Source organism: Pelecanus crispus, chromosome 8 (assembly GCF_030463565.1).
Source record: "Pelecanus crispus isolate bPelCri1 chromosome 8, bPelCri1.pri, whole genome shotgun sequence".
NCBI classification, from domain to species: Eukaryota; Metazoa; Chordata; class Aves; order Pelecaniformes; family Pelecanidae; genus Pelecanus; species Pelecanus crispus.
The window spans coordinates 12,878,454-12,904,184 of record NC_134650.1 but is presented as its reverse complement, the minus strand read 5'-3'; the positions used below and the strand labels follow the sequence as shown (position 1 = coordinate 12,904,184).

The following is a 25,731-nucleotide window of genomic DNA, read 5'->3' as shown; positions in this document are numbered from 1 at the left end:
GAGCTACATTACTGTAGGAGCTTGCTTTCTCCTGCAGACTGAATCATTTCCCAAATGTAGGCTTGCACAGCAGAAGACACCGCTCTGACAGGGAGTGATGATGAGTCACCAGGAATTCACAGTTTTGTGTTCCTGCAAAGGAAAAACTCACAGCGCCAAGCGAGGGGGCAATGGAGGAGATCTCGGTTTTGACAGACAGCATGAAACAGCTCCTGGAGCACGAGCTGCTGGGTCAAAGGAATCTGGGGAAGGAGATGAGCTGAGTGTAATGGCCATGCGAAGGCAGCAGCCGCAAGGCCAGGAGATGTGGCCATGACGGGTGGCTCTGCCTGCGGTGTGGTCCTTTGTGAGGGGGCCACAGCCTCCTCACGCTCCTCCTGAATCCTCACCTGGCTTGAGAAACTCCTGGCAGAAATGCACGCGGCCCACCCAGGATCTGCAGCGCTGTGCAGTGCAATCCGAGGAGGCCGAGGCTGAAGGTCAGAGGGATAAATCAGATGTGGCAGGCCGAACAGGGAAGGGTAATGAAGCAGATGTCGTGTGTGCATGGGAGCAGGGAAGGCGCCACCAGCCCCGCAGCGCGGCCCTACAGCCCGCAGGGCTGCGGACACCGCAGGGCCTTGGCACCGCAGAGGGAGAGGAGACAGGTTGTTGTGGATTCATTTGTACACAAAACCAGACCATTAATGCGCACGCAGATCGAGGTTTGGGATTTGGTAAGAACCTTGAAACTGTGCTGGCAGCCCAGCCACAACCCCACGTAAGAGGCGTGAAGCATACTTCACTGCAGGGACTCTGACCCGGCCTTATCTCCCGTTCCCTAGCGCCCACGGCCACCTCGCAGCCAGCGAGGGCGGACGCCCCGTGGCCCAGGCTGGCGAGGAGCTCCCCACCAGCTGAGGGAGGCAGGGGCGGGTGGGCAGAGCAGACACCCGGGACACTCAGCAGGAGCCTCGCGGCTCTGAAGCCCACCCTGCTCCCAGCCCCAAGTGGGGCAGCAGCCGGGGCAGGCCCAGTCGAGACCCATCAGGCAGGTGCTGGCACGCCTGGCCCTTTAAGAAACGGGTGAGGGCACGTATGCCGCTCTCCTTCCTCTTCCGCCCGGGCTCGGGTTCGGGTGGTGCGCATGCGCGCAGCCAGCACGCGACAAGTCTCCAGTCCGGGGGCGGGTGAAGAGCGGCGCCGGTCATTGGCTTTGCGGGCGGGCGGTGCGTGCGCATGCGCAGAGGGCGCATCGCCGCCTCCTCCCCGCCCGCGCAGCCCCGCGGGAAGGAGGCGGCATTTCCCTGGCGCACGCGCGCCAGCCGCCCCGCCCCGTTCCCAGCGTGCACCGCGCGGTGAAGAAGCGGCGGCTGCAGGCTGGGGGCATTTTGTGTCCGCGGTAGGAGCGGTTGAGAGACAAGATGGCGGCGGCGGCCGAGTGAGGGACCGGCGGCGGCCGGGACCCGGCGGAGCCAGCGGGCTTCGCGTTTCCCTTCCCCTTCCCCTTCTCCCCTTCCCTACCCTTACAGCACCTCGGTGGCCGCCTGCTCGTCTTTCTGGAGGGCGCCGAGAGCCGAGCGCCGCCCGGCCGGGGAGCGGGACAGAGCCGCGGAGGGGGGCGCCCGCCGGAGGGGCCCGGCTGGAGCTGAGCAGCGGGGACCAGCCTTCCTTCTTCTGCCCCCCCCCCCTTCCCCTCTTTTCCCTCCCCTGCCCCTTTCCCCTCCTCCGGGGCGGCGGTAGAGCCCTCTTTCTCCCCCCGAGCCTCTCAGCGCCAGGAGGGCCCCTCAGCCGCCCCTCGCCATGGCGAGTAGCAGCGGCTCCAAGGCCGAGTTCATTGTCGGAGGCAAATACAAGCTGGTGCGGAAGATCGGGTCGGGCTCCTTCGGGGACATCTATTTGGCGATCAACATCACCAACGGGGAGGTAAGGGCGGCTCGCACTCCCTCACCTCCTTGGGCCTGTCGGCGCGGTCCCTTCCTCACCTCGGGGGAACCGGAGACCAGCGATAACCTTCCCGAGGCCGACTTGAAGCCTGGTTTTGCCCCTCTTGCCCCCGGTATCGCTGCCTGCGAGGCACCGAGCGGTCCCGTCTCGCCAGGGTGGCTGAGTAGCCCTCCGCGGGGTGGGGGAGTGAAGGTGCGTACCCCGGGGTTGAGGGGCTTCCCCCGCCTGAGGGCCTTCACCGCCGGGGGGGCGGCATGCCCCTTCCAACAGCAGAGCTGTGCGGTCGTGGTCTCCCCCACCCAGCAGTTGCATAGCTCGCTTGTTGGTGGTAGGGAGAGGAGACTACCATTGTGGGAAAACATACTTTGTCTTTTATGAGCAGCCAAAGTTGTACCTCTCCCGCCAGTCATCTGTCCCACTCTCAGCTGGGGAACACTTTATCTCGTTATCATCAACAGTAAAAGAAACAAAGAAGATCCCCTGTTTCTTCAGCTCTTTTTTTCTTGGGGTTTTTTTTTTTCCCTTCCTCCCCCTCACGGCTCTGAGCTGTAAAGAAGAAACACCCACGTATGTTCTTCCTCACTTATATGGATCTGAAGACTTTACATTTCCAGCTCAATTTCATGACCTGGGATGGATATTTATGTACAAATCATCACGATATGGATTTTATTTGAAGATGCAACAAAATGCAGGACATTGAGCACCAAGAGCTTAAAAAAATTATACCTCAGAGCATTTGCAGCAGGGGTGTGTGTGGGATATTGAAGTGCTGTGCCCCTTAAACCTCAGTGGCAAGGCTGTGCTTGGTGGACACTCTGCTCTGACTCCTTGTTCCCTCTCACTATAGGAAGTTGCTGTAAAGTTGGAGTCTCAGAAGGCTAGACATCCCCAGCTGCTGTATGAAAGCAAACTATACAAGATTCTGCAGGGAGGAGTTGGCATCCCACATATACGGTAGGAGTCATTCATGTAAGCCAGTACAGCAACTTTTCTTTTATGTTATTGTGAGGCTGGGCACCACCATTAAAAAAGACATATATTTGGGAGGGATTGGGTTGTTGGGGGAAAAATGCTTCATTCCAAGCTCTACAACTAGTTCGGTGTCCTCCCCACGGGCCCGTTGTCTTTTCTTATGCGTACATACTGTGCTTTGAAAGTGAGATCTTCAGTAGTTCCTAAGCTATGAGGAATTCTTGTCATGATTAGAACAAAGTGTGAGACTGTTTCGGTGAGAACCAATGTACTTGATGAGGTTGAGAGTTTGGAGCCGGTACTGGAAATGGCTGCTTTCTTTTGTTGCTTTTTTTTTTTTTTTTTTGTTCCAACATGTCTTCCTCCTCCGCTCAGAAAATGGCGGATGGACGTGATTAACCCTCCCCCTTCTCGTGTTGGGACAAGGGACGTGCTCAGGCATGTATCTTTTCCTTTCATAGTTACGTGCTGCAAGGCTTGAGACTGCAGAGAACCTCAACCAGGAATGAAATGGCAGCCCCTTTCTGTTACCCGCAACAGATGCGTCACTAGGATTTCCGTACAGTTAAAGTGCAAAGATTAATCCCTCCCAGTTGCTCATTATGTGGCTTCCTTTTTTCATATTCTGTCTGAAACTTTCAATGGTGTTTAATTTCCTCATCTAGAAGAAAATCGCTGGTGCGGCACACTCTAGGAGGAGTTATTTCTCTTGGGATTATTGAGGTGTTATACTGGGTTAGTTCCCAACTACTAAATGTATGCATCAGAATAGATTAAATAAAACTTCAGTTTTCACCAGAAAGACTTTGTACAAGAAGCTCTTCTTTTCTTTAAACTTAGTTAATAATTGTTTTTAAAGTTAGTATTTCTTATGTTTGCACTATGGTATAAAGGAATTTTGTTCCTTGAGCTGCAGAAATGATTTAAATTTAGGTACTGGGTTAAACTGTGGATGCCTTTTAATCTGTTAACCCTTCCCTGACTTTGTTGTACTTGCACCTGTATCAGTAGTGGCCTGTAGGGTCTATTGTAAGGTCATAATGATGACATGTTGTAGATCATGTATTAATTTTAACAAAACCTAAAACACGTCTGCATTTCTGTGGTTAATAGCTCCCCTTCTCTCCCCGCCCTGCCCCCCAACACAGCTGGCTGTATTCCTGAATGTAAGCTGGAGCTATATAGCAGAGGAGACAGTGTTGTCGTGGCCATCTGGCCTCATTCACTACAGCCTTTTGCAGGAATAGAATAAACATATCTGACTTAAGCAGAATAGTTGCAGCTTAAACAGAGTTGCTTATGTGAAAGCAGATTTAGTCTTTATTTTAGACTACAGTTTCCTTCTTTTCTTCAAATGGATGCCTTTATTTCACAACTGAAAGAATAGAAATTGCATTTTGGAAAGCTAGCAGTATAGTTACGTTCTAAAATGGGGATAACTGGGAAAACAGCCAAAGCAAGTGGCTATCAGGTGTTTCATTGCAAAACTGGAAAAGCAGGCATTCTTAAACTATTTTTTTTTCAAACATAACAAATGTTTGGTGCTATAATGAGGCCTAGTTTGCAAATTTTTCAACTTTTCCATGTAACAAAAGTGAACTACTATTTAAGTTCTTGGATTTGGTTAAAATACACTGTGAGAGCATTTTATTTAAAGCTGAAATGCTGGAAGTAATCTTGCATGTCAAGAAACTTGCTTCTAGCTTCAACTACAGCAGTCATCTTTCCTCTGTATTTGATGTTGTTGTATTTGACTTTGTTTTCTGTATAACCAGTGACTGTGGTCTAGAAGTCGCATGACCACAGGGGAACTACAGCCTTTCTTTAACACACACTTCCTTCCTCCTCCCTCCCCCCCAAAAAATAATAAAAGATTATAAGAATGGACAACTGAGGCAGTACTGAAAACAGCTCAAATTGATTCATAGACTCATTGTGCTAAAGGTGTGTGATCTATTTGATAATGTCAGTGAATCTTGAAGTTTTTCACTTTCAGGTTCTCACAGTGTTAATCTTTCTAGTACTTTTCTAGAAAAGTGTCTTTCAGAAAATTTTTGGAAATAACTTTGTTGTCTTCAGAAGCAGCATTAATTTTAAATCTTTTTGTATGTACCAGATGCTGCTTGACAGGTTCTTTGACTAGGCTTCTGTTACTAGTTGTCTTGCTGTATGACATCTGCTGATGCTTGAAGAAATCTAAAATAGTATTTTTATGTTTATCTTCTTTAAGAGGAAGGTGAGCGGGGTACCCGGCGCAGTTCTTGCGAGAAATGTTAAAACGTGATGTGTTTAGTAGAAGTAGAATCCATGGTATTCTGAATCTAAGGGGGAGGACTTGGCCTACCAAATGATATGCATCACTGAGGTGCTTAACAAGGATACGTCTTTGAATAGGTAATTGCAAAGAGTAAGACTAAAGTGAAATTACTGTGCATATTGTTTCAGACAATTCAAGCTTTTCTGACACACATTTTTGGCAGCAGCTAAGCTGGGAGAATGTATGACTTTGTACTTAGGTCACTTTGCATGTGTAATTGATAATACACGTTCTGCTATTGTTTTATAATGGTATGCTGTCAAGTCGGAATAAGCTGTTCTTGGCTCAGTATATTTAGAAGGATGAATCAAGTTGAAGGAAAATCTTTCAATACATTTGTTAAAATTTCTGTAACGTGACACCTTTAAACAACAACCGCACAAACAGAGCATTTGATAGAAAATTAAGGAATCTAAGCTTTTTCCCATTTCCATGCTGTATAAGCTGGGCTCAGCAGCATTTTTATCTCAGTGCTACACATCTGGGAAACAGGCATGTAATCTTGCCTTCCTCATTTGAGAATGAGGGACTTGTTCTCTGTTTTTCATCTACTTAATTACTGCAGTGGTCAAGATCAACTTACTAAAGTTGCATTATGTGGCTTTGCCTTACTAAAGTGGTCTGCTGTGGTTCTTTGAGTCACAAGGCTGAAATCATAGGTGAGGTATGGATTGCTCATTCATTTTGGGCACCTGTTCTTAAAACCAAATTCTGCCTTTTAGATGTGATTGCAGACTTAGTAATGATAACATAGCATATCTGGAGTGTCACTTTATTTACCTAGAACCAAGCAAATTTTTTTTTTAGCCTTGAAGTTTGTTTGATGGCCTTTCTAGCTGATTGCAAGAAAGCTAATGAGAAAAATTTCAGGTTTAGGGTTAAAAGTTTTTGGATATTGCTTCTGTGGGATCAACTGTGAGCCTTCATTTGTTATGGAGGCTGAACAAGGGGCATTGGTACTCCTACTGTAACAGAACACGTTGTTTGCACATAACATAGCAAAAATTGAGATTGGAATGTCTTTATTCTCTGAATATTCAGCTCTGGGGCCCCCAACATCAGAAGGACATGGACCTGTTGGAGCGGGTCCAGAGGAGGGCCACGGAGATGATCAGAGGCCTGGAGCACCTCTCCTGTGAAGACAGGCTGAGAGAGTTGAGGTGGTTCAGCCTGGAGAAGAGAAGGCTCTGGAGAGATGTTACAGCAGCCTTCCAGTACCTGAAGGGGGCCTACAAGAAAGCTGGAGAGGGACTTTTTACGAGGGCATGTAGTGATAGGACAAGGGGTAATGGCTTTCAACTGAAAGAGGGTAGATTTAGATGAGAGATAAGGAATAAATTCTTCACTATGAGGGTGGTGAGGCACTGGAACAGGTTGCCCAGAGAAGTGGATGCCCCCTCCCTGGAAATGTTCAAGGCTGGGTTGGATGGGGCTTTGAGCACCCTGATCTAGTGGAAGGTGTCCCTGCCCATGGCAGGGGGTTGGAACTAGATGGTCTTTAAAGTTGCTTCCAACCCAAACCATTCTATGATATTCTAAACCCTGCTAGACTTGCAAATCTTTGACTTCGCCACTTATTGTTGTTTCCTGGAAGAGTAGCAAAGTTTCTGAACTTGTCTCCAGAGTTTCACAAAACCTTTTTTTTTCTTTTTACAGAATTTTTAAAGTTGTGGTTTGTTCTTGATGTACAAATTTTGGTTAATTATTACCATCATTTTTCACAAAGGCTCTCGAACCAAGCTTAACATTCTAATAATCTGATTTGCCTTTAGGACACAATGCAAAGTCCACAGTATTCTGCTGGGCTTACTCTCATTGTTCTCAGCCATCAGCTGTCTCTTTCTTTTTTCCTCTCTTTTTCAGTGGCAGAGCATTTTTAGCTATAAACTTGTTAACTGGGCACTGATCCTAGTAGTTTGGAGTATCTACCTTTATTGCCAGATTCTTGGTTCTGGCTCTGAGGAATGCCGTAGAGTGTGTTTGGTGATTTTGTATATTGTTTTGTTCATAGTGTAACTCTGTTAAAGCATTCTTGACAAAAGCAATTGTTCGAATTATCTGTGACAGCCACTCGATTTTTGCCATTTATGGTGTTTATCAACTATTGTTTATGTCATTTATGAAGATTACCTTTAGGTACTCGTTCAGATGTACTTTTGAAAGAAAAGTGGGCTTCATATTTTTCTCCTGACAGTATCATGGGATAACTTCTTTTTGTTATCATCAGTTTCAAATGGATAACAGCTATGCTGGAAACAGCTGTGGCTATTGGTGAGGTATTAAAGTCTTGTACCTTAGAGCAGGAAGAGAGCCTGGTGAATGTGAAACAGATACTGCACATATTCTTGTGTGGGCAAGACTGAAGAGATAATGTACAGCATGTGAGGCTAATCAAGCTGATATTTAAGTTTAGTCATTTATAAGCTTAAGAAGTAAAAGCTACTGACTTAGCAATTTTTTTTTGCAATGTTCTTTTGCAAACCGAGCAAGTAAATCCTTACATTTCTGAACTTTTCAATGCAGTAAGTTCTTGCAGAATACTTTGATGTTGAGAAATTCAGTATTGCCACCCATGTATCACTACGCAATCTTCTAAATAATGAAGCATAGGAAAAAAAAGATCTATAAAAACATCTACAATTTTTGTTCTTCTGGTTGCTTACTGACATGTTGTTAGATTATCTATTAATAACAGACTCTGCCCATATTAATCTTCACTAAGTAATATGTGTAATGGAAAAACGTGGTCAAGTTTGGTAATCTTAGGGTTGTTTTCACAACGTATTTTTCCTTGAGCACTTGAAATTTTGATCTCTTTAAGCAGTGCTTAAAAATCTGTAACTACACCTCTTAAACACCTTCATTTTAAACTGTTTTCCCAATAACTTCCTGCAGCATAAAAAAAACCCCACACAAAAAAACCCCAAAACCACCATTGGAAAAATACTTACCAAACCCACAAACAAAACCCAACCCCTCTAACACTTCCCCCCAACAACAACAACAAAAAACCCCCAAAAAACCCTAGTAGTCAGATAAGGTCAGAAAAGTTTTATATCTTCTTTTCATTGGTAAGACTGATACTTTCATCTAGGTCTGCAAGTAATGAGGAGGAAAGTTCTAGCAATAGAGCCTCCTATTAACCTTCTGTTACTACTTAAGGCTGCATGCTGAAGGGCAGAACCACTCTAGTAGGTAGGAGGAAGCCTCTTGTTCTAGTAGCTCAAAATAATATTGAAAACTGGTCTCTTAAATTAATACCTAAAATTTTTCTACTGATAATGAATGTCTTTAAACAAAATCTGTTTCATGTTTTATAACAATCTAAACTTCTGTCTTAATTGGTCTTTGTGGAATCCTTAGAAGCATCCAAGTGAGACCACAGTTTGAAAAACAAATGAAGCTGTCCTTATTTGAGTTCTTTTTCTTTCTTCTTGCCTTAGCTCAGCCTTTGCAGAAACAGCTGCAAAAGTACACAGTTTCAGTTCAGTGTTACTCTTGTTCGGAACAGGTGATCAGCAGAGGTACTAATGAAACACACTTTTCCTTAGCAATGTTTCAGGAAACAGTACCTACTGTGGATAAATGGCTTATCTTCTCAACTGAACTGAACCTTCTGACATTTATGGAAGAAACTTGATATAAGTTCTCCTCACCTCCTGTCAGGTGTTAATGCAACCTTATTAAACAGCTAGCAAACCAGCAAGTCAACTACATGGAAGTATGTATGCAACATGACCCTAGGCAGGTGAAATGACCTTATTGCTTAGGAGATGAGTTGCACTGGCATACTTCAAGTATTCATATTTCTCTCATAACTACAAAAAATGATAACAGAATTTTATTTATAGAGTGTATCTAACTTCATAGCATAGGGTGTTCATTGCTGTTTCTTTATTTAGTACTTGCGTGGCCTAATTCATACTCACCATGGCAACTAATGTTAGATGACATCTGCTAAATATTCCACTTCAGTATTTCAGTCATGCCATATTACGTTAAGTTCATTTATATTACTCCTAGCTGGCTAACAGTTAAGTGCTTTTCCAGCTTCAGGGGAGATAAAATAGGAATATAAAATATGTGTCAATTTAGTCATGAATCTTATGATGATAGATTACCTTCCTTACATGTGTTGCTTCGGTGTCTATTAAGACTCAAATTAGTATACTATTTTTACAGGCAGAATATACTTCCCAATTTGTCTGAAACATCATTATTTATCAGGAGATGTCTGTCCTGAGAAGTCTAGAACATGGGACCAGAAGGGGCCACTTTGGTCCAAATCCAGCAGCTGTTTTGGACAACATGCTATTCTTTCTGTGAATCAGTCAGGTGCAATGCTAAAACTTTCTAGGCTGGCATGGCAGTGCTCATGATTCTGTTGTCGGACACAGAGGGAGAGCTTCTGTGCCTAAAGATAAATGCTTGTACCCATAAGCAGTCAGCTCCTATTTATTTCTTCCCTGATTTTTTTTTTATTAATAACCTCCCTATAACAGTCCTCCTGTATCTATAAAGAATAGTTACATAACTCTCTAGCTGCCTTGCTGAGCTGTTTGAGTACGTGATTACAGAGGTCACCCCCTTCCCATCTTTCTTGAAGTCTCTTTTCTGTCCCTGTTATGATTTGGATTTCCTTTCATGAATGTTGGTGACAGGGCTTGTACATCAGTGCCTTAAGCATTGGTACAGATTGCTTCACTGTTTCTGCGTAGAATACAGGTACTTTTACTGGTTAGGATTACTTATTATTTTTCAGTGATGCCTGATTTTAGAGCTATATGATTATAGGGAGGTCTGTGTTTTCTCTTTAGTCATGTCATCTGACTAATGCCTAGTTCAGAGACTTTTGTATAAATGACTTAGTGCTTGCAGAAATGGAATAGAGTTCCAGAGCGTTCATCAGTTCAGTGTCACTTGGTTTTCTGTAGGATGTCTGAATCCTTTGTGTTCATAAGGCCTTCCAGACTTGCATATTCACCCTTATGTGCCTGCTGACTTGTCAAACTTACTAATAAGGTGATCTCAGGTAATTCTAGTAGTAAGTTTTTTTCCAGCTTGCGTGTTTGCCATACATGTTTTAATAGCTTTTTTAATCCACTTTAGTTCTTCTGACAACCTCCATTTTTGTCATGTGAACTCTTCTGCTTGGTGTTTGAAAGCCCAAGTGATGGAACTAATGCGTAGGACTACACAGAGTAATCATAGGGTCACACACTATGAATTATGAAAGTGGCAAAAGTTTATGTAATGTCAAAGAAGTCCAAATCAGCCTTTTTTTTTTCATGTGACTATAAAGGTTTCTGAAGTCTAAAGGTTTGAGTTTTAACTGTTCAAGTCTTGCCACAGAAGCACTGTGCTTCCTTGCAGTGAGGCACCAGGAGATGTTTTTCTCCTGTCTCACAGAAGTTTCACAAAAGCATGATGTTCTGCAGTTCTGTTTGTAATCCCAGGTTCCCACAGCCTCCACCGGAATAGTCAGTGATCGAATTGACAGAAGCCTTTATTGGAGGTTAGGTTACCTGGCAAAACAGGTGTTGATTGAGAGCTTTTATTAAGCTGGAACAAAATAGACTTGTTATAGTTGCTCTGGTAGTAGGAACACTTTCTTGTGACACTGAGCTGATGTTTTGGTTTTGTATTTAACAAGCTGTAGACAAAATGATGTGCCATTAATGCTAATGGTGACAATGCCTTTACTGCCCTCATGGTTTCAGAATGCCTGGGATTTGGGGTTTCTTTACCAGTGATTAGCAGCTGTACAGTTATTCAGTAGTTTAGTTCACCTTGATGTGAATTTGAGATTTTTTTTTCATGTGAGTATTCAGAATGCTTTTGTTTTATTCATCATGTGACCAGCTCACACAGCTTTGATAACTGTGCTGGTTTTGTTACCTTGTTGTTGTAACTACAAGTGCCAATGTAATGGATGAAACTGATTATCTGCTAAAACTGTGTCTGAAACTGGGCCTATAATTTCATGGCCTGTGTCTGAAGTTCGCCTTTCACCCAACTGTCTTTGCTAGTTGACCTACCTCAATCTGACCCTTTCAAAGGAAGATACACTGGATGTGAAGAGAATATTATAATACCCAAATGAAATGTTTTCTAAGCTTAAAAAAAACAAAACAAGCTGTTAACATTTTCTTAAACATTTCTTTTTTCATTGACATTATTTACAAAATATGCAGTTGCTGAAAGAGGCATCATATAATTTTTGAAAGACGCAGCTCTGAAAATAGAAAAGAATTTTAAGTTTGGGTAGACCTGACTACAGTATTTGCTACTAAGTGCTAGATGTGCATTAGTACTTCACTTGCTTGTCCCAAGGCTAGTTAAGGGAATTTTTAAAAAAAAAAAAAAACCCAAACCATATGAGTTCAAGTAAACATTCACTTGTCATGTGATCTGACCTCATACCTGCTTTGCTGTATGGGATATAGAAACTGAGTACTTTCAAACCACTATGTCATGTGACTTAGTTGTTCAGCATAAAGCTACAAATACTGAAATTCAAGATGTTACAAAATTTCATCTGTGTGCATATACTGGGGCAATATATCAGGCTGCTAAACCACATGGTTTGGTAACTTGTTGACATGGTGAGTCTTGGTCTTTCAAATTAGACAAGTCACTGAAGTCAAATTAAGGTTACTGTGTTCAGTCTTTAACCATGCTTTGATGGAAAGCTTCAGAAAGTATATTTACTGTATTCTGACTGATATGTAGTAATTTGATCCATAGCTTTAAACAGTTGAGACAAGGGAGAGTGGCGATGCCTGAGCTTGGGCACCGCACGTCTTACGGCTTTAATATTGACTGCGGTTCTTAACAGCTGTATCAGATGTTACAGTGTTACACTGCCAGTTCAAGGATAAATTTTAGCTCTTCATAATAATGTCCTGTTATGTTAATGTTTTGTGTAGTCTTCCATGAGATCATCTAGTGCTGTTCTTCAGGAAAGCTGATAATCTGTACTTTGTGTGGCTTTTTGTCATAAGTAGGTATAAATGGACCTGTGCTACAGAATCAAAATTCTCTATTTAGGAAATATGTTCTAATGGGACATACAGCACTGTGGGAATGAATTAGAGAAATAATGAGTTTTCCTAGTCTAGTAATTTAGCTTTTTTTTTAATAATTGTCATGGTTTAACCCGGCAGGCAGCTAAGCACCACACAGCCACTCGCTGACTCCCCCCAGTGGGATAGGGGGGAGAATCAGAAGAGTAAAAATGAGAAAACTCGTGGGTTGAGATAAAGACAGTTTAACAAGTAAAGCAAAAGCTGCACATACAAGCAAAATAAACCAAGGAATTCATTCACTCCTTCCCATCGGCAGGCAGGTGTTCAGCCATCTCCAGGAAAACAGGGCTCCATCACATGTAATGATTACTTGGGAAGACAAAACACCATTGCTCTGAATGTCTCCCCCTTCCTTCTTCCCCCAGCTTTATATGCTGCGCATGACGTCATATGGCGTGGAGTATCTGTTTGGTCAGTTGGGGTCAGCTGTCCTGGCTGTGTCCCTTCCCAACTTCTTGTGCACCCCAGCCTAGTCACTGGTGGGGTGGGGTGAGAAGCTGAAAAGGCCTTGACTCTGTGTAAGCACTGCTCAGCAGTAATGAAAACATTCCTGAATTATCAACACTGTTTCCAGCACGAATCCAAAACATAGCCTCATACTAGCTTCTATGTAGAAAATTAACTTTATCCCAGCCAAAATCAACACAGTAATACATTGTACGTAACTATATGCAGAGTTATTACCCCCAAAGTGAACTGTCAAGTAGCTAAATCTCTTGTTCCTGCTTTCCACTCCCATCCAACTCTCCCTGCTTAAAATGTATTGCTGCTGTTACTTCCTCAACCTTAGTATGAGAGAGTACTTCCAAGTGTACTTAAAAAAAAAAAAGCCCATGGAGCTCTAACAGGCATGTAGAACACTTGTGTTCTGAGATGCTAGTGTCATGTAGTAGTTGCCCAGGGTTTTGTATGGATCATTCCCTCATATAAAGTTCAGTCCAAGTTTCATTGCTGATGCAGTATTAGAACTTCTGAAGATTTCTCTTCAAGACACTAGCTTTTTTTTTTTAGAATTGTGCTCAGTTTGTTGTTATATTATTTTGCACTTTAGCCCAGTAGTGTTAAAACTTGTATGCCAAAGTGTTCTGAATTTGTGCTCATCCAAAATGTGTGCATATATGCCATCTTACACTGATTATGCAAATACAGGAGTAAGGAGTACTTGCCAAGCTCTTATGTATCATAATATCCAAGGTTCCCTAAGAAGAGCCAAGACTTGTAACATTTTTACTCAAAGCTGCCAGTAGTAGCAGGTATTAGACTTTGAATGGACATGATGTAGCCTTACTTTTTAATCCCATTTTCCCTGGAAATGTTCCAAGGGAAATGAAAACTTACTTGCAGCGTTAGCAAAGTAAATAAAGCACAAGTTACTCCAATACCCTAGCAGAAGTTTCAGTTGCCAGTAGTGAAATAAATAGATGCGGCAGTCTTCTGTGAGGAATTACAGGCAGGTAAATGTGAAAATGAAATGTTAAGAGGTCCTGTCTTAAACCTTTGTCTTGCTGAGTTGATTCTGCTTTCCACCAGTGCAAAATGGTCAGGAGATGAAAATTTTCTTGTGCATATGTAGAAGTAGGCCAAATGAAGGTTGTGCAATCAACCTGAATTACTGCACTTACTAGGCAGAGAGATCCCTATAGAGGAACCAAATGCTCTTTAAAATGTAGCTCCCAGGGTAGGCTTGTGTTTCATCAGCTTCACTTTTTCTGTGATGCTGTAACTAAATTTTCTTAGCTCAGTTGAAGACTGATCTTTGATCCTTTTCACTTATACTGCAGTCTCTTGGGCACTGAACCATTACTGTACTGAACAATTACACTCAGCATCTGAATTGGACTTCCATGTCTTGAAGAAAATCATATTTTATCTAGATCTTGATTTATTCCTTAGAATGCTTCAATTCAGCTCATTATTCTTTGGACTTTTTCATAACAAACCTAAATTTGGTGTGACAGAATAACTAGGCAGGTCACTTGGTCCAGTTTGCATTACTCTACACAACCATAATGTTTCATTTTCACCTGTGACCTATGGAGTTGCTTATAGAGCCTTGTCAAACCTACTCAGCCATTTGCATAGGTGACTGATAGGAACCAAGAAGTAGATTTACAGTCATAGTCAGTAATTTTTGAACTGAAGCTGGTTTGTAGTTGATTAAGAACTTTTCTCAACAGCATCTCATTTTGACTCTTTCTCCATCTCTGCACTGCATTTTTAAAATACTCTTCTTGGTTGCTCTTGCAGTTGAAACTAGCTTCTGATCACTCCTTAAAAGGGCCTAGCTAGGCAGGTCTTTTCAAAATGCGTATGTTTCATGGCTCAGTGTCAGGTTGCAGTGTGAATATTAACCTTTTCATAAATTATGAACTTTATCAAATAATACCATCAGCATGCTTTCCTAGTTGAGTCCCTTGTGAGGTTTTTTTTTGTACATGATAGTACATTCAATGAATTTTTAGAAGGCAAAAACTGATAAATGGTACTTACAGTATTGGTATGATCATTAACATGTTGGAGGAAGACTGCTTTGTTGACATTTCATTTGAAGGACTGCTTTCAAAATACATATTTTCTGCATCCCCTCTTGATGTAGGGAATGAATAAAGGTCCTAGACTGACCTGTAAAACAACTAGTAAGATTCGCAGCTCATATAACTTTTATCAAATTTATAACAATGGATTACGAAGTGCGTGGTTTCTACTAGAATCCCAACAGCGGGAAGGTACTAGCCGGTAGTTCCTGAAACAAATCCAAATACAAAATCTTTTCTCTGTGGTTTTGTAAACATTTTACTTTACTACCTTGGCTAAGCTTGGAATCCTGTGACTACCAAGGAATTTGTTGGTTTTATCAGTAGTAACTATTTTCCAGACAGGTTTGCATTAGTCTCCTGGAGTCATTGTCTAAGGTGGAAATAAAATGTCTATACAGATCTTTAAGGCCCAGCTACTACTGTGTTTGAGCTGAATCTTGTTTGGTGGGTTTTTTTATCTGTGTGCTCTTACTATGGGGTATATTCTTGGTGTACCTTGTCTGCACCACTGTTGTTGGAAACTTCAAGACTTCTCCAGGAGAGAGCTGGCCAGTGCCTTATCCATTGACTGCTGCTACTAGGTCCTTGTCATAAGGACTAGGTGCCTAGCAAAGGCAAAATGCAGCCTACTGATTGAGAAGGTGTTCAGTCTTTACAATGATGTACTACTACTCAGCACAGCTTCATAAACAGTTTTTCACACTCACCTCTCATTTAACTGTAGGTATCTGGAATGTGCAGAAGGACTATAGAGAAGAATATTCAGGTTCTGTCTTTCAGTGCCCATTTAAAGTATGGAAATTCACAGCTGAGATTTGCAGAAGTGAAGGGTGTGACTCCAGGTCGTCTTGGGCAGCTTGTGTGGTGAAATACTATCCCCAAGTTGCAGATAACATAAAGCAATACTATGATAGAAATGCTAGACATGTATTGGAAGGAAAAATATGCATGGGAGGCTTTCTGCTTGTCCTTGCAGCATTAGTAACATTTAATCTTTTGCCCCAAATTAATATATCGGACACTTAAGGGTATCACACTCTGTTTGGCTGCAGTTGAGATTTTGCTACACTTGTATTTTTGCTTTTATGACAATTATTTTTCCCTTTATGATGTTGGAAACCTGGTAAAGAGCCTTTATCTCCTACTTGATAGCAGTAGAACTTGATTGCCATTTGTTAAATTTGGACAAATGAAGGAAGAGATAGTATATGAGCTAACTGCATGAGCTGTTTTGGTCTGTTGCAGAGAAGTCATACCTGAAAACAAAGCCTAAAGCATTTAACTATGTTTCTGTGAAGTTAACTCAGGAAACAATGACGGGAGTGTCAGGTGTCCTGCGGATGAGTTTCAGTTCAGACTTTGTACATGCACCTCAGTATATTGACATGTAATAGTTTATGCTTTGATTGTGTTTTGATTTTCGTGTTGGGTATTTCAGTTGCTGCTAAAGTATAGTAGTGTTTCTTCTTAAGGGAAAATTAAATGTGTATGCACACACTTGCCAACTTGTGTGTTCTGTTTTGTCCTCAGACTTTGTTTCCAGGAAAAATAAGACACTACTAGCCTTAGTTTTTAGTTAGCTCTCAAGATTGAACATTAGTCAGCAATGTGCCCTTGCAGCCAAGAGGGCTAACGGTATCTGGGGCTGCATTAGGATTCCTGCTAACGCTGAATAATTTTCTTTGTTGCAGGTGGTATGGTCAAGAAAAGGACTACAATGTTCTAGTTATGGATCTTCTTGGTCCCAGCCTTGAAGACCTATTCAACTTCTGTTCTCGCAGGTTTACGATGAAAACAGTACTTATGTTAGCAGACCAGGTACGTGCAAGTCTTATTGTGAGGAAGTTAAAAACCCTGAAGTATTTTGTGCAACGTGGTTCTTTTTAAGTGGGTTAAATAATGTGTTATGCAGTGTTGTATATAGCTAAGTGAATACTTGACCTATATAGGAATGAAGTAATGGTGGCTTCTGTGTGCTGTGGCATACAAAATGAACATAGGCCTGTAGTGGGAGGGCAGCACAGATACTAACTCCTTGACGCTCACATCTGACAAATGCAACTTTGTTAAAGTATCAAGAGTAATATGGGTGGATTAACTCCCAATATCAGCCATGGGGGAGGTGTTAGAAAGTCTGAAGCGGTCTCCGCTTATGGTTGATCTGATTCAATGGAAGCCTGTTACATGTTGGCCAGCTGCAGTGACAGGTGGGCAGCATGCAAGTTTGTTCTTATTGGATGTCACTATGCACTCAGAACCTCCTGTAACTTCCTACTACCAGACTATGAGCTAAATACTGTTTTGGTTGTTGTGGTGCTTAAAGACAGTTCTTAAAGCTGTTAGTGGAGATGCCACTCTACCTCAAACTTAGTCAAGGCCTCTAAAACTGAGGTCTGTTAAGTCTTTTTCTAGTGATTTTTTTTTCAACTTGGTCATGAGAGTACAGCATTTGAAATGGTCAGCCATATTTATTTCTTGCTATTTAATAAATAGCTTGATTGTGCTGTCTTCAGCTACTTGAAAGGCAGTAAGGATTTCTCAAGTTGAATTTTCAGTGGTAGTTTAAATTTCATCTAATATTATGTAATTGCTGTCAGTACCAAGTTGTCACTTAGCCAGATGCTCGTAGAATCCCAGGCTCTTGGCCAAGGAAGCTCACAGCATTTGTATGGAGACAAGGTCAGCTGTCCCTGTTCTCAGCTGCCTTAAGTGAGCGGTACGCTTGCTTTAGAGAGCCATTTGCCTGCTCAGTTATCTAGAGTCTGGGTGTTACAGCATCTCCAGGGAATCTGTATGGGTTTTGTGCAGTATTCCTTTGGATGATAAACACTAATTAGTTGTCAGCTGGGAAACATAGACGGGATGTATGATATCAGTGCACGGAAATGGCTTTTAGGGCATAGTCCAGTAGAACAGCTGTCAAGGTTATGATGTTGTAACAATTCAACTCACTAAAGACTGCGTGAAGAGTGTTGTAGTAGCTGGGAAGCTGTACCACATAAATGCGTGTGCTGTGATGTCATGCACAGGAAATTGCATGACCATATATGATGATACAGATGTGCCAGAGCTTTTCTGCGTCTTCATTGCTGACTGTTTTTCCTGGATCATGGTAGCCTAGATACGACAGTATGGGCCGTAATCAAGTTGTTACTTGTTCCATGAAAACTGTTAACCTGGAAAAGTGACACTTGATGATGAATGAATAACCAGATGAATGAGTAACTGGGACAGGGGGAGGGAATGAGCTTTAAAATTGTCTCGTGGTAGGTAGGTATAGAAAACCTTTGTGTGAAGTAAGAAAAAGAAATTACTCTTTAATGGGATGCTGTAGTTAGAACATGAACTTGAATGTCTGGGAAATAGTTTCAGGTATTTAATCTGCCATTTCCTGATCAAGATTATGGAATTTTAACATCTAAGAAAGATAAATTTATTTGAACAGCATAAGAAAGAGACTTGGTTTTTACTAAGCAACTATATAAACTTAAGTTGCAGAGGAAGCAAAAAAAAATTTGTGCTTGCTTTGAAGGTTTAAGTGAATTGTATTGCTCTCATTGAAATCTTACCTGTTTTGTTGTTGCTGTTTTTTTTTTTTTACAGATGATCAGTAGAATTGAATATGTGCACACAAAGAATTTTATACACAGAGACATTAAACCAGATAACTTCCTAATGGGTATTGGGCGTCACTGTAATAAGGTTAGTCTAATGCTCTTTGTTTAAAAGGTCCAAAGGGAATGGCTATGTTACTTGGTTCAAGTTGCACAACCTTTTTAAAACTCATTGCTAAAACTGATGTTTTGGATGCTAAACCATGGTTCTTTGATGTGAGAACTTGGATTTCTCAGTGTATGCTTCTAAATGCAGTGGCATACACATGTGGGTCTCTGACCCACCGTGTGAGATGCACTTGATTCCAAGATGATTTATAGGCTTGCAACAAGATTATAACTAACCCTAGAGAATACTTAGGTGCTCTTCTCAATGATGAAGTTCCGTTATCAAGATGACTGTTGTAATAGCATTTTTTTCCTCAATGATAAAGTCAAATCTTGTCTTTGGCTTTGGGGCTAACTTCCTGGGATGTAAAGAACTCGTGCCAACATGGGAGCTTCTGACCTACTCGTCATCAGGGCATTAAACCTTGCAGTGACAGACTGGTGAAGAGAACTCTTCAGCCATCAGAACTGTGGATATGACTAATAGGCAACATGTAGATCAATTGCCTTTAAAAACAAATGAAATTATGCAAATACGATGGTGGAAAACTGTTAAGTTGTAGAGTACCTGAATATGTTGTACAACAAAAAAACCTGCTCTCCATTTACTTTGTGGGGGGAAAAAAAAGTAGGGTGGGGGTGGGCTGAGGTTGTTGCACTTGTTTGGATGGGTAAATGTAGTCAGAAGTGCATGTTTCCTGTTGAAAACCTTATATAGAAGAAAACTTTTTTATTTTATTTGTAGTTCTCTTGAGTGAAATATGCTTAATCCTGCAATTTGTTATGTCGAGCTCGGGCAGACAGGCAGCATTGGCAATGCATTAAGCATGCTACTTAATAGAAATTAACTTCAGGACAAATGTACGTGATCAAGCTGTTTATTGGAAGCAAGATTCCCACTTATCTTCTCTATATGCCATCCGACAATGTCTCATCTCTTTAGGCACTACTAGTATTTAAAATGTTTACCTTTGTTTGCCTGTATGAATGCCAACTTCAGGGCCATGAACATTAGAAGGGGAAAGTTTGATTAACATGAGATAACAGCTCTTGTCTGAAGAGGTGCAATGCACTGAATGTTTAGATACAACCATTGTTGGAAAAGCTTGTAAGTCCAGCTGAAAGGCAGTCTTCATGTAATCCTGTTGCTGTTAAACTTTGCTTGTTCCCAAGTTTCATACTTTAACTCTGTAGAGCTCTATTTTTCTCTGCTGTGTTGAGCAGTTAGGCTCCTTGATATTCTGGCATGACTAGAGTATAACTTGAAAACTTTAATTTTTTTTTCCTAGTTTTAGTTTCTGATTTCCAATTGTTCTTTTTGGGCCATTTTTCTGTACTTTTGCACAGTCATGCTAGGTTGGCATTGCTGCACTCTGTTTCATCTTGATGTGGATTAATGGCCTGGAAATTGCTGCTGTGCTTACTTTAGTGGAGGAACACATTAGATTTGCATCAGCTGAAATGAAAAAGCCTGTAAACCATTATATTTTTTTCCCATTAGTAGACTAGTTAGGGAGCCACTCAATGATATGGTGGTAAACACTGTCTGTGGGCGTGGGCTTTGTTACTGTTGCAGGGTTTTAGAGATTAGGGAGGTAGTTCTTGACTGAAGTGCAAATTGCTAGGTTTACATAAGAAAATGAGGAACGGCTTGCTTCAGTTTGGAACCAAGTCCTTTATCTAGGGAACACTTGCCACCATACAGTATTTACTTTGTTTCTTTTTGTAACTAAGTGTAGTCTTGGGTTTTTTAGCGAGGACTATACACAGTTCAAAGAAAATCAGCCACAAAGACTAGAATAGCATGGTAATCTTGTTCCAGTAGCTTCCTGTCAGTTGTATTTTTTAAAAAAATTAATTGATTTTTTGCAAATTTTAATTTGGTGATTGGGAGAAATTTTGCTCCCACTTTAAAAGATTAATTTTCAGCTCTGCTAGAAATAAGCCCTGCATGCTTATGAAAGTAAACTTTAAGGTGACTAAATGCCTTCTACCTCTTCCTTACTGAAGATTTACTTTTTCTAAATGTCTTTTGGGGGAAGGGCAGTTTGTGGAGCCAAAGGATGCTTTTGTAAGCAAAACTTCAATTTCCTTTTTTAATAGAGCCAAATGTCACCATTGCTATCCCTGGTCAAGGCAGTGCCATTTTGGAGTGGCTCACAGTTGAAATTTACCTTGTCACATCTTTCAAATTTTCTCCTTGGAAAAAAACAAAAATAAGTAAAAAATACGAACATGCATAGTTTTTTGAAAACTACAGTGCTTGATGGAAGAAGGATGGCATTTGGCTACCCTGTTCTTTCTCGAACGCCTCGGTGTTGCCTGTCTGCGCCGGCCATTGTTGCAATGTAAGCAATACTGTTTGATGCACTGCCACCCTCTATTGTTTGTTCAGTGTTTAGAATCTCCAGTGGGGAAGAGGAAAAGAAGCATGACTGTTAGTACTTCTCAGGACCCATCTTTCTCAGGATTAAACCAGGTCTGAACTGTCTCCTATTCCAACCTCAACCCCAAATTCATGTGCTTTATTTTTGTTTTGGTTTTGTTTTTGGTTTTGTTTTTTTCTGGAGAATGTAGACCTTGCAAAAGCACCTCTTATGTTGGCATTATTCAGACATACTTGGCAAACATGTAACATTACTAAGATGTTTCCATGTGGCGCTTGTTTAAATTGTGGAATTATTTCTAAACTTGATATTAAAAAGGGCTAAATGTACATGCTTGATTTCAGATGCGGAAGCAGGTTTCATTTGTGTCCTTTAAAACTCCAAGGCAATCTGTTGAATGTATTGAAGGATAGACATGCCACCCTAGTGAAATAGCAGGGCTTCTGTGTAGGACTGTCTGCTTGCCTTCCTGTAGGGTCCTGCAGTGTCTTTGAATGCACGTGGAGAAGTCCTGTTATCGCTTCAGCCAGACTCCTTCCCTTGCAGTTTTTGTCCAAAATCTTTCCCAATGTGTAATGAGGACTCTCATGTTTTCATCCATTGTGCTTATAAAATGAAATTACTCCAACAAGCTGTGTCTTGGAGAAGCATGAGCTTATCTTGTAGTGTTAAATGTAGTACTCCTGACTCTTTAAGAGAAGATGAATTGGAGAGAAATGAAGACATATGCCAGTTTGTAGCAGGACAGCTGGAAATTGCTGAATATGAATCATAACTCAGGATTTTGGCCACAGAATCAGTCCGTAGCTTTCCACAATGATAGTCTTCATGTATTAAATCCCAGGCAGTTAGCTGTATGCAAGCTGACAGGCTTCTGTTGTCTGCTTCTGAAACTTTCTTATCAGTTGAGGCAGAGACTTTGATCTACTTCTCTAGCTGCTCTTGGCAAAAATCTTGCCCTACTTCTCCAGTTTCCTGCTGATAGTGCAACAAACAGAATTAAGGTGGTATGAGGTTATCTGTGGGAATACGTCTCTGTCCCTGCTGGCTGGCATCGGTACATTCTGTGCTCATCCAAATCAGTATCTTCCAGCTTAACTCTTTGCAAGATGGACTTACTCCTTTGCTTCCACTCATTTGGAATGAGAAATACAGAACGAGCCTAAACTAGGGAACAGAGTAAACTTCCCCAGAGAAATCAATGCTGTAAAATAATATCCAGTTACTTGACTAGCGTAAAACAGTTCTGTGTTGCTGAATTGATCCCCCCCCCCCCCCCCCCTTTTTTTTTAAGAGATTCTACCCATATGTCTTGAGAGAATGTAGAATTACCTTGTTCAGGTCTAATATCAAGAGCTCGCAGCAGCTGTGGAAGAGGCAGAGCATTATTTACTTTTATAACTTTTGAAGAAAGTAGTCTTACCATGTCTATGCTAAACAGGGCTAGACACCAGCTATTTATGTATTGGAGGCACACTTCCAGTATTAATTATTTTGATTCATGAACTGTGACTTTGTCCCTTCATACTATTAATTAACAGCGAGATCCTCAGGATTACAGAAAGCACATGAAGACTTTGAATTGTTTAAAGTGTTTGTAACTAAATGTGCAGTGAAAATATTCTGACTGATAGGTATAGTGTTTGTTTTTCCCTCCTTCTCACAGCATAGTATTTTGCTTAAACTAATGGGCCAAGACCCTGCAAAAGTAGCTATTGCAACCTGTACATCAGAGGCTGTCATCAGATCAGAAAGCTTTAATCAGAAAATAAGGGATTGCATTTGAGCTCAGGCTTTGCTTCTAGGAAAGCTGCATTTTCAGTATAGTAACCACAGAGAAACTTTATACTATCTGCTTTAGGAGTTTAGTATCAAAATAGCTAACTTCCTGGTAGCTGGAGAACATGTGCATGCTCACCAAGTGAGTAACTACCTCTAGTGGTAGCTGTGGCAGGTGCAACGAAGACAAGACCCCCACTTTCCTGACCTGTCTGACCAGTGTAGTTTTAAAAACTTTGTTTTATGTCCTCTTGCTCAAAGCATTCTGGGCTTTCAGGGTGACTGTCACTAGAACAGCAAATGCAGAACTGCTGTGCTTTGTGGTTGCATATAAATCATGGCAAGACTTCAGCTCAAGGTTTTCTGCTCCGACATCAGTAGTTTAAGAGGTTTTTAGCTTTGTTTTTTCCTGTCTAGACTACTGTAGTTAAATCTTCTTGAAACAGAATTCTAAAACATACCTACCGTGCAATTCAGAAACTTGCAGTCTTTCAGTATCTTTGATACTTCCATGCTGAGCATTGCTTTATAATTCACAGCACTTCAGTGTGCCAGAGTGACCCTTGGATGCAGGTATACCTGCGTATCAGTCTCAAGTACTTGTTTGCATTTAAAGCTGCATCTTCTGTTCTGGAACCACCTTTAAGGTGATACTGAATAGGTTTTTACTGAGAATTTCTTGAACCTTATGTCTTCTTTCATAATCAGCTTCCCCCACCCAAAGTTACCTTTGCAGTATTCATTAATCTGTAGGGGTTGTAGTCCCTGATCCTGTAGCATTAATCCAGCGTTGGAATCAGGAGCTCAGCCTGATGATTTGTAGCTTGAAGACTGATTGCTAGAACTTGAAACATTCTTTATGTACTTCTGCCTCAGCATTTTTTGCCTAGTCCTGAAATCTTGTCACAGAAGGTACAGTCTGTATTAACCTTTGTAGATAGGCTGGCTGTTAGCACACTAATTAGCACGCACTCAGTTGTTGCTAAATATCAAATCATTGGGCAAGCTTGGTTATTAGAAACCTAAATTGGATTCCATGTACTAGGCTCTAGCTTCCTGGCTGTATTAATATCATCAGCAAGTGTGTCATGCTGCTGTGATAGTGTACTGGTAGCCTTAAAATGAATGTACGATTGAAAGCAAGATGTCTTGTTTGCTGTTGAAGGTTTTGGCCTTATGCTCTGCAGAATGGCCAGTGTTCTTTGAGACATAAAGAAGAATACAGGATGTGCATCACTTGCATTAAGCTGCTGAGCTGCCATTAACTATCTGTATGTGTAAACTGCTCTAGTGTGAGTGGGTTTTTGTGAAGTGTGCTTTTGCACATACTAGTTTCCTTCCTAAATTGTGCACTGTAGTTATCAAGCTAATGTGATACAAACTACAATAGTAACATAAAATAGTTGTAGAACTAAGATACGGATGCTGAGTAGTACAATCTAATCTATTCCACTGGATTGAGAAAAGGCTTGAATTAATTCACTATTAAGTTTTTGAACTGGCTAGTTAAAGCTAGTTGCGACTCTGCACTGTTACTTTGCTTCCTCTTAACTGTAGGCTGTTACATTTTGTGGATGTCTTAAAATGTAGCTAATGCCTAGTGAAAGAGGTTGGCGATTCCTTGCATTGTATAGGAATATAATCTATTTTCATTTTTCTTTAAGTTATTCCTTATTGACTTTGGTTTGGCCAAAAAGTACCGGGACAACAGGACAAGGCAACACATACCATACAGAGAAGACAAAAATCTCACTGGCACAGCTCGATATGCCAGTATCAATGCACATCTTGGCATTGAGCAGAGGTGAGTTCAAGGAGATTACTACTGTGCTTTTGGAGGCTGCAAGATGATCTTATTTGCAAGCTTCTGAAGTGTCTGAACTGATTTAATATGAATAAGTAAGTGTATATATATCCCATTGCAAGTACTTTTCTTTTTGGCTGCCTATGCAAGGGTAAGGGAAAAATATCCAGGCACCTCATTGGCTTTTTGAAGAGAGTCTAAGTGTTGCAGGCATGAGGTGGATGTTCTGCATACTGTTTTGGTTTTTTTTTAAAAAATTATATGTTCATGTGGATCTGGCAGAGGACCTTCACAAATAAAATGGTGTGCTTTCCCAGTTGTGTTGGTACCTGTTGATGCCACTGCTGATTGGCTTAAGGTGCAATTCTATAGCCAGAAAGGGTATTCTAGCTGGTGTCTGTGTCCTGTTTTCTCACTCTCCCTTCACATTAGTAAACTATTGTTTATCCTTTTGCATGCAAGCAAGACTTGAAGATCTTCTACTTCACTCATGCTGTATTTTGGTTTCTGGTATACACAACTGTAGTCCTGGCTATGTATATATGTACACATGTATGTGTGTGTGTGTATATATGTTTGAGCTTTGCTTGATCAACAAACACATTTTTATCATCTGGGTCAAAAAGATATTGCTACTACAGTATCCTAGCAGCAGTCCAGTGGAGACAGCACTTTAGGTTGTTTAGAAGTATATGCTAGGTACTCATGAGATATGAAGTGATGCCTCTCTTCTCTTCCTTACCTGTATATCTAGATATTGTAATGTGTAAGTATAATAAGTGTGGCTTTACCACATGATGCTGAGGTCACTTAGACATAGTTAAAACTTCCATGAATGTCTGTGCCTCTGACCTTCAATTTAATCAAGGTGGGAAAGACAGAATTTCTAGTGGTCAACTTCAACAGAACATGTGACTTAATAAATATTTGGTGCTTTAAAATGCCTCAGGTTTCCTCTTTGCTTTAATTTCCTTAAGGTTCCTTAAGTGTATTTTATTATCTGTCAGTGTCATTATGTAAGCCTATTTGACATGTGGGTCAGGTAGGGTAAATGATAGGTGTAATTTCTGAAGTAAGTACATTTCATAGAACCCAAGCTGTTCATGTAAGGGAATAGCCATGCTAGCACCTTACAGTGAAGGGAGGGAACTGCAAAGGACTATTGCTTTTGAATTTAGTTGGAGGTCTTGTACCAT

At 41.2% G+C, this 25,731-nt stretch overlaps 1 protein-coding gene across 4 annotated transcripts in view; it reads left to right on the top strand.

Moving 5' to 3' along the window:
* The first annotated feature begins 1,646 nt into the window (after positions 1-1,646).
* The window catches only part of CSNK1A1 (casein kinase 1 alpha 1), a 35,719-nt gene continuing 11,634 nt past the window's right edge, over positions 1,647-25,731 (top strand). For 3 of the 4 annotated variants that reach the window (XM_075714748.1, XM_075714746.1, XM_075714747.1), the window contains exons 1-6: positions 1,647-1,905; positions 2,777-2,883; positions 16,535-16,661; positions 18,447-18,545; positions 20,961-21,044; positions 24,396-24,535. In XM_075714748.1, coding sequence (XP_075570863.1) covers positions 1,783-1,905; positions 2,777-2,883; positions 16,535-16,661; positions 18,447-18,545; positions 20,961-21,044; positions 24,396-24,535 — 680 coding nt within the window. In that variant the 5' untranslated portion in view covers positions 1,647-1,782. The remainder of the gene's footprint in view (positions 1,906-2,776; positions 2,884-16,534; positions 16,662-18,446; positions 18,546-20,960; positions 21,045-24,395; positions 24,536-25,731) is intronic. The other variant, XM_075714749.1, reaches the window with a different exon arrangement.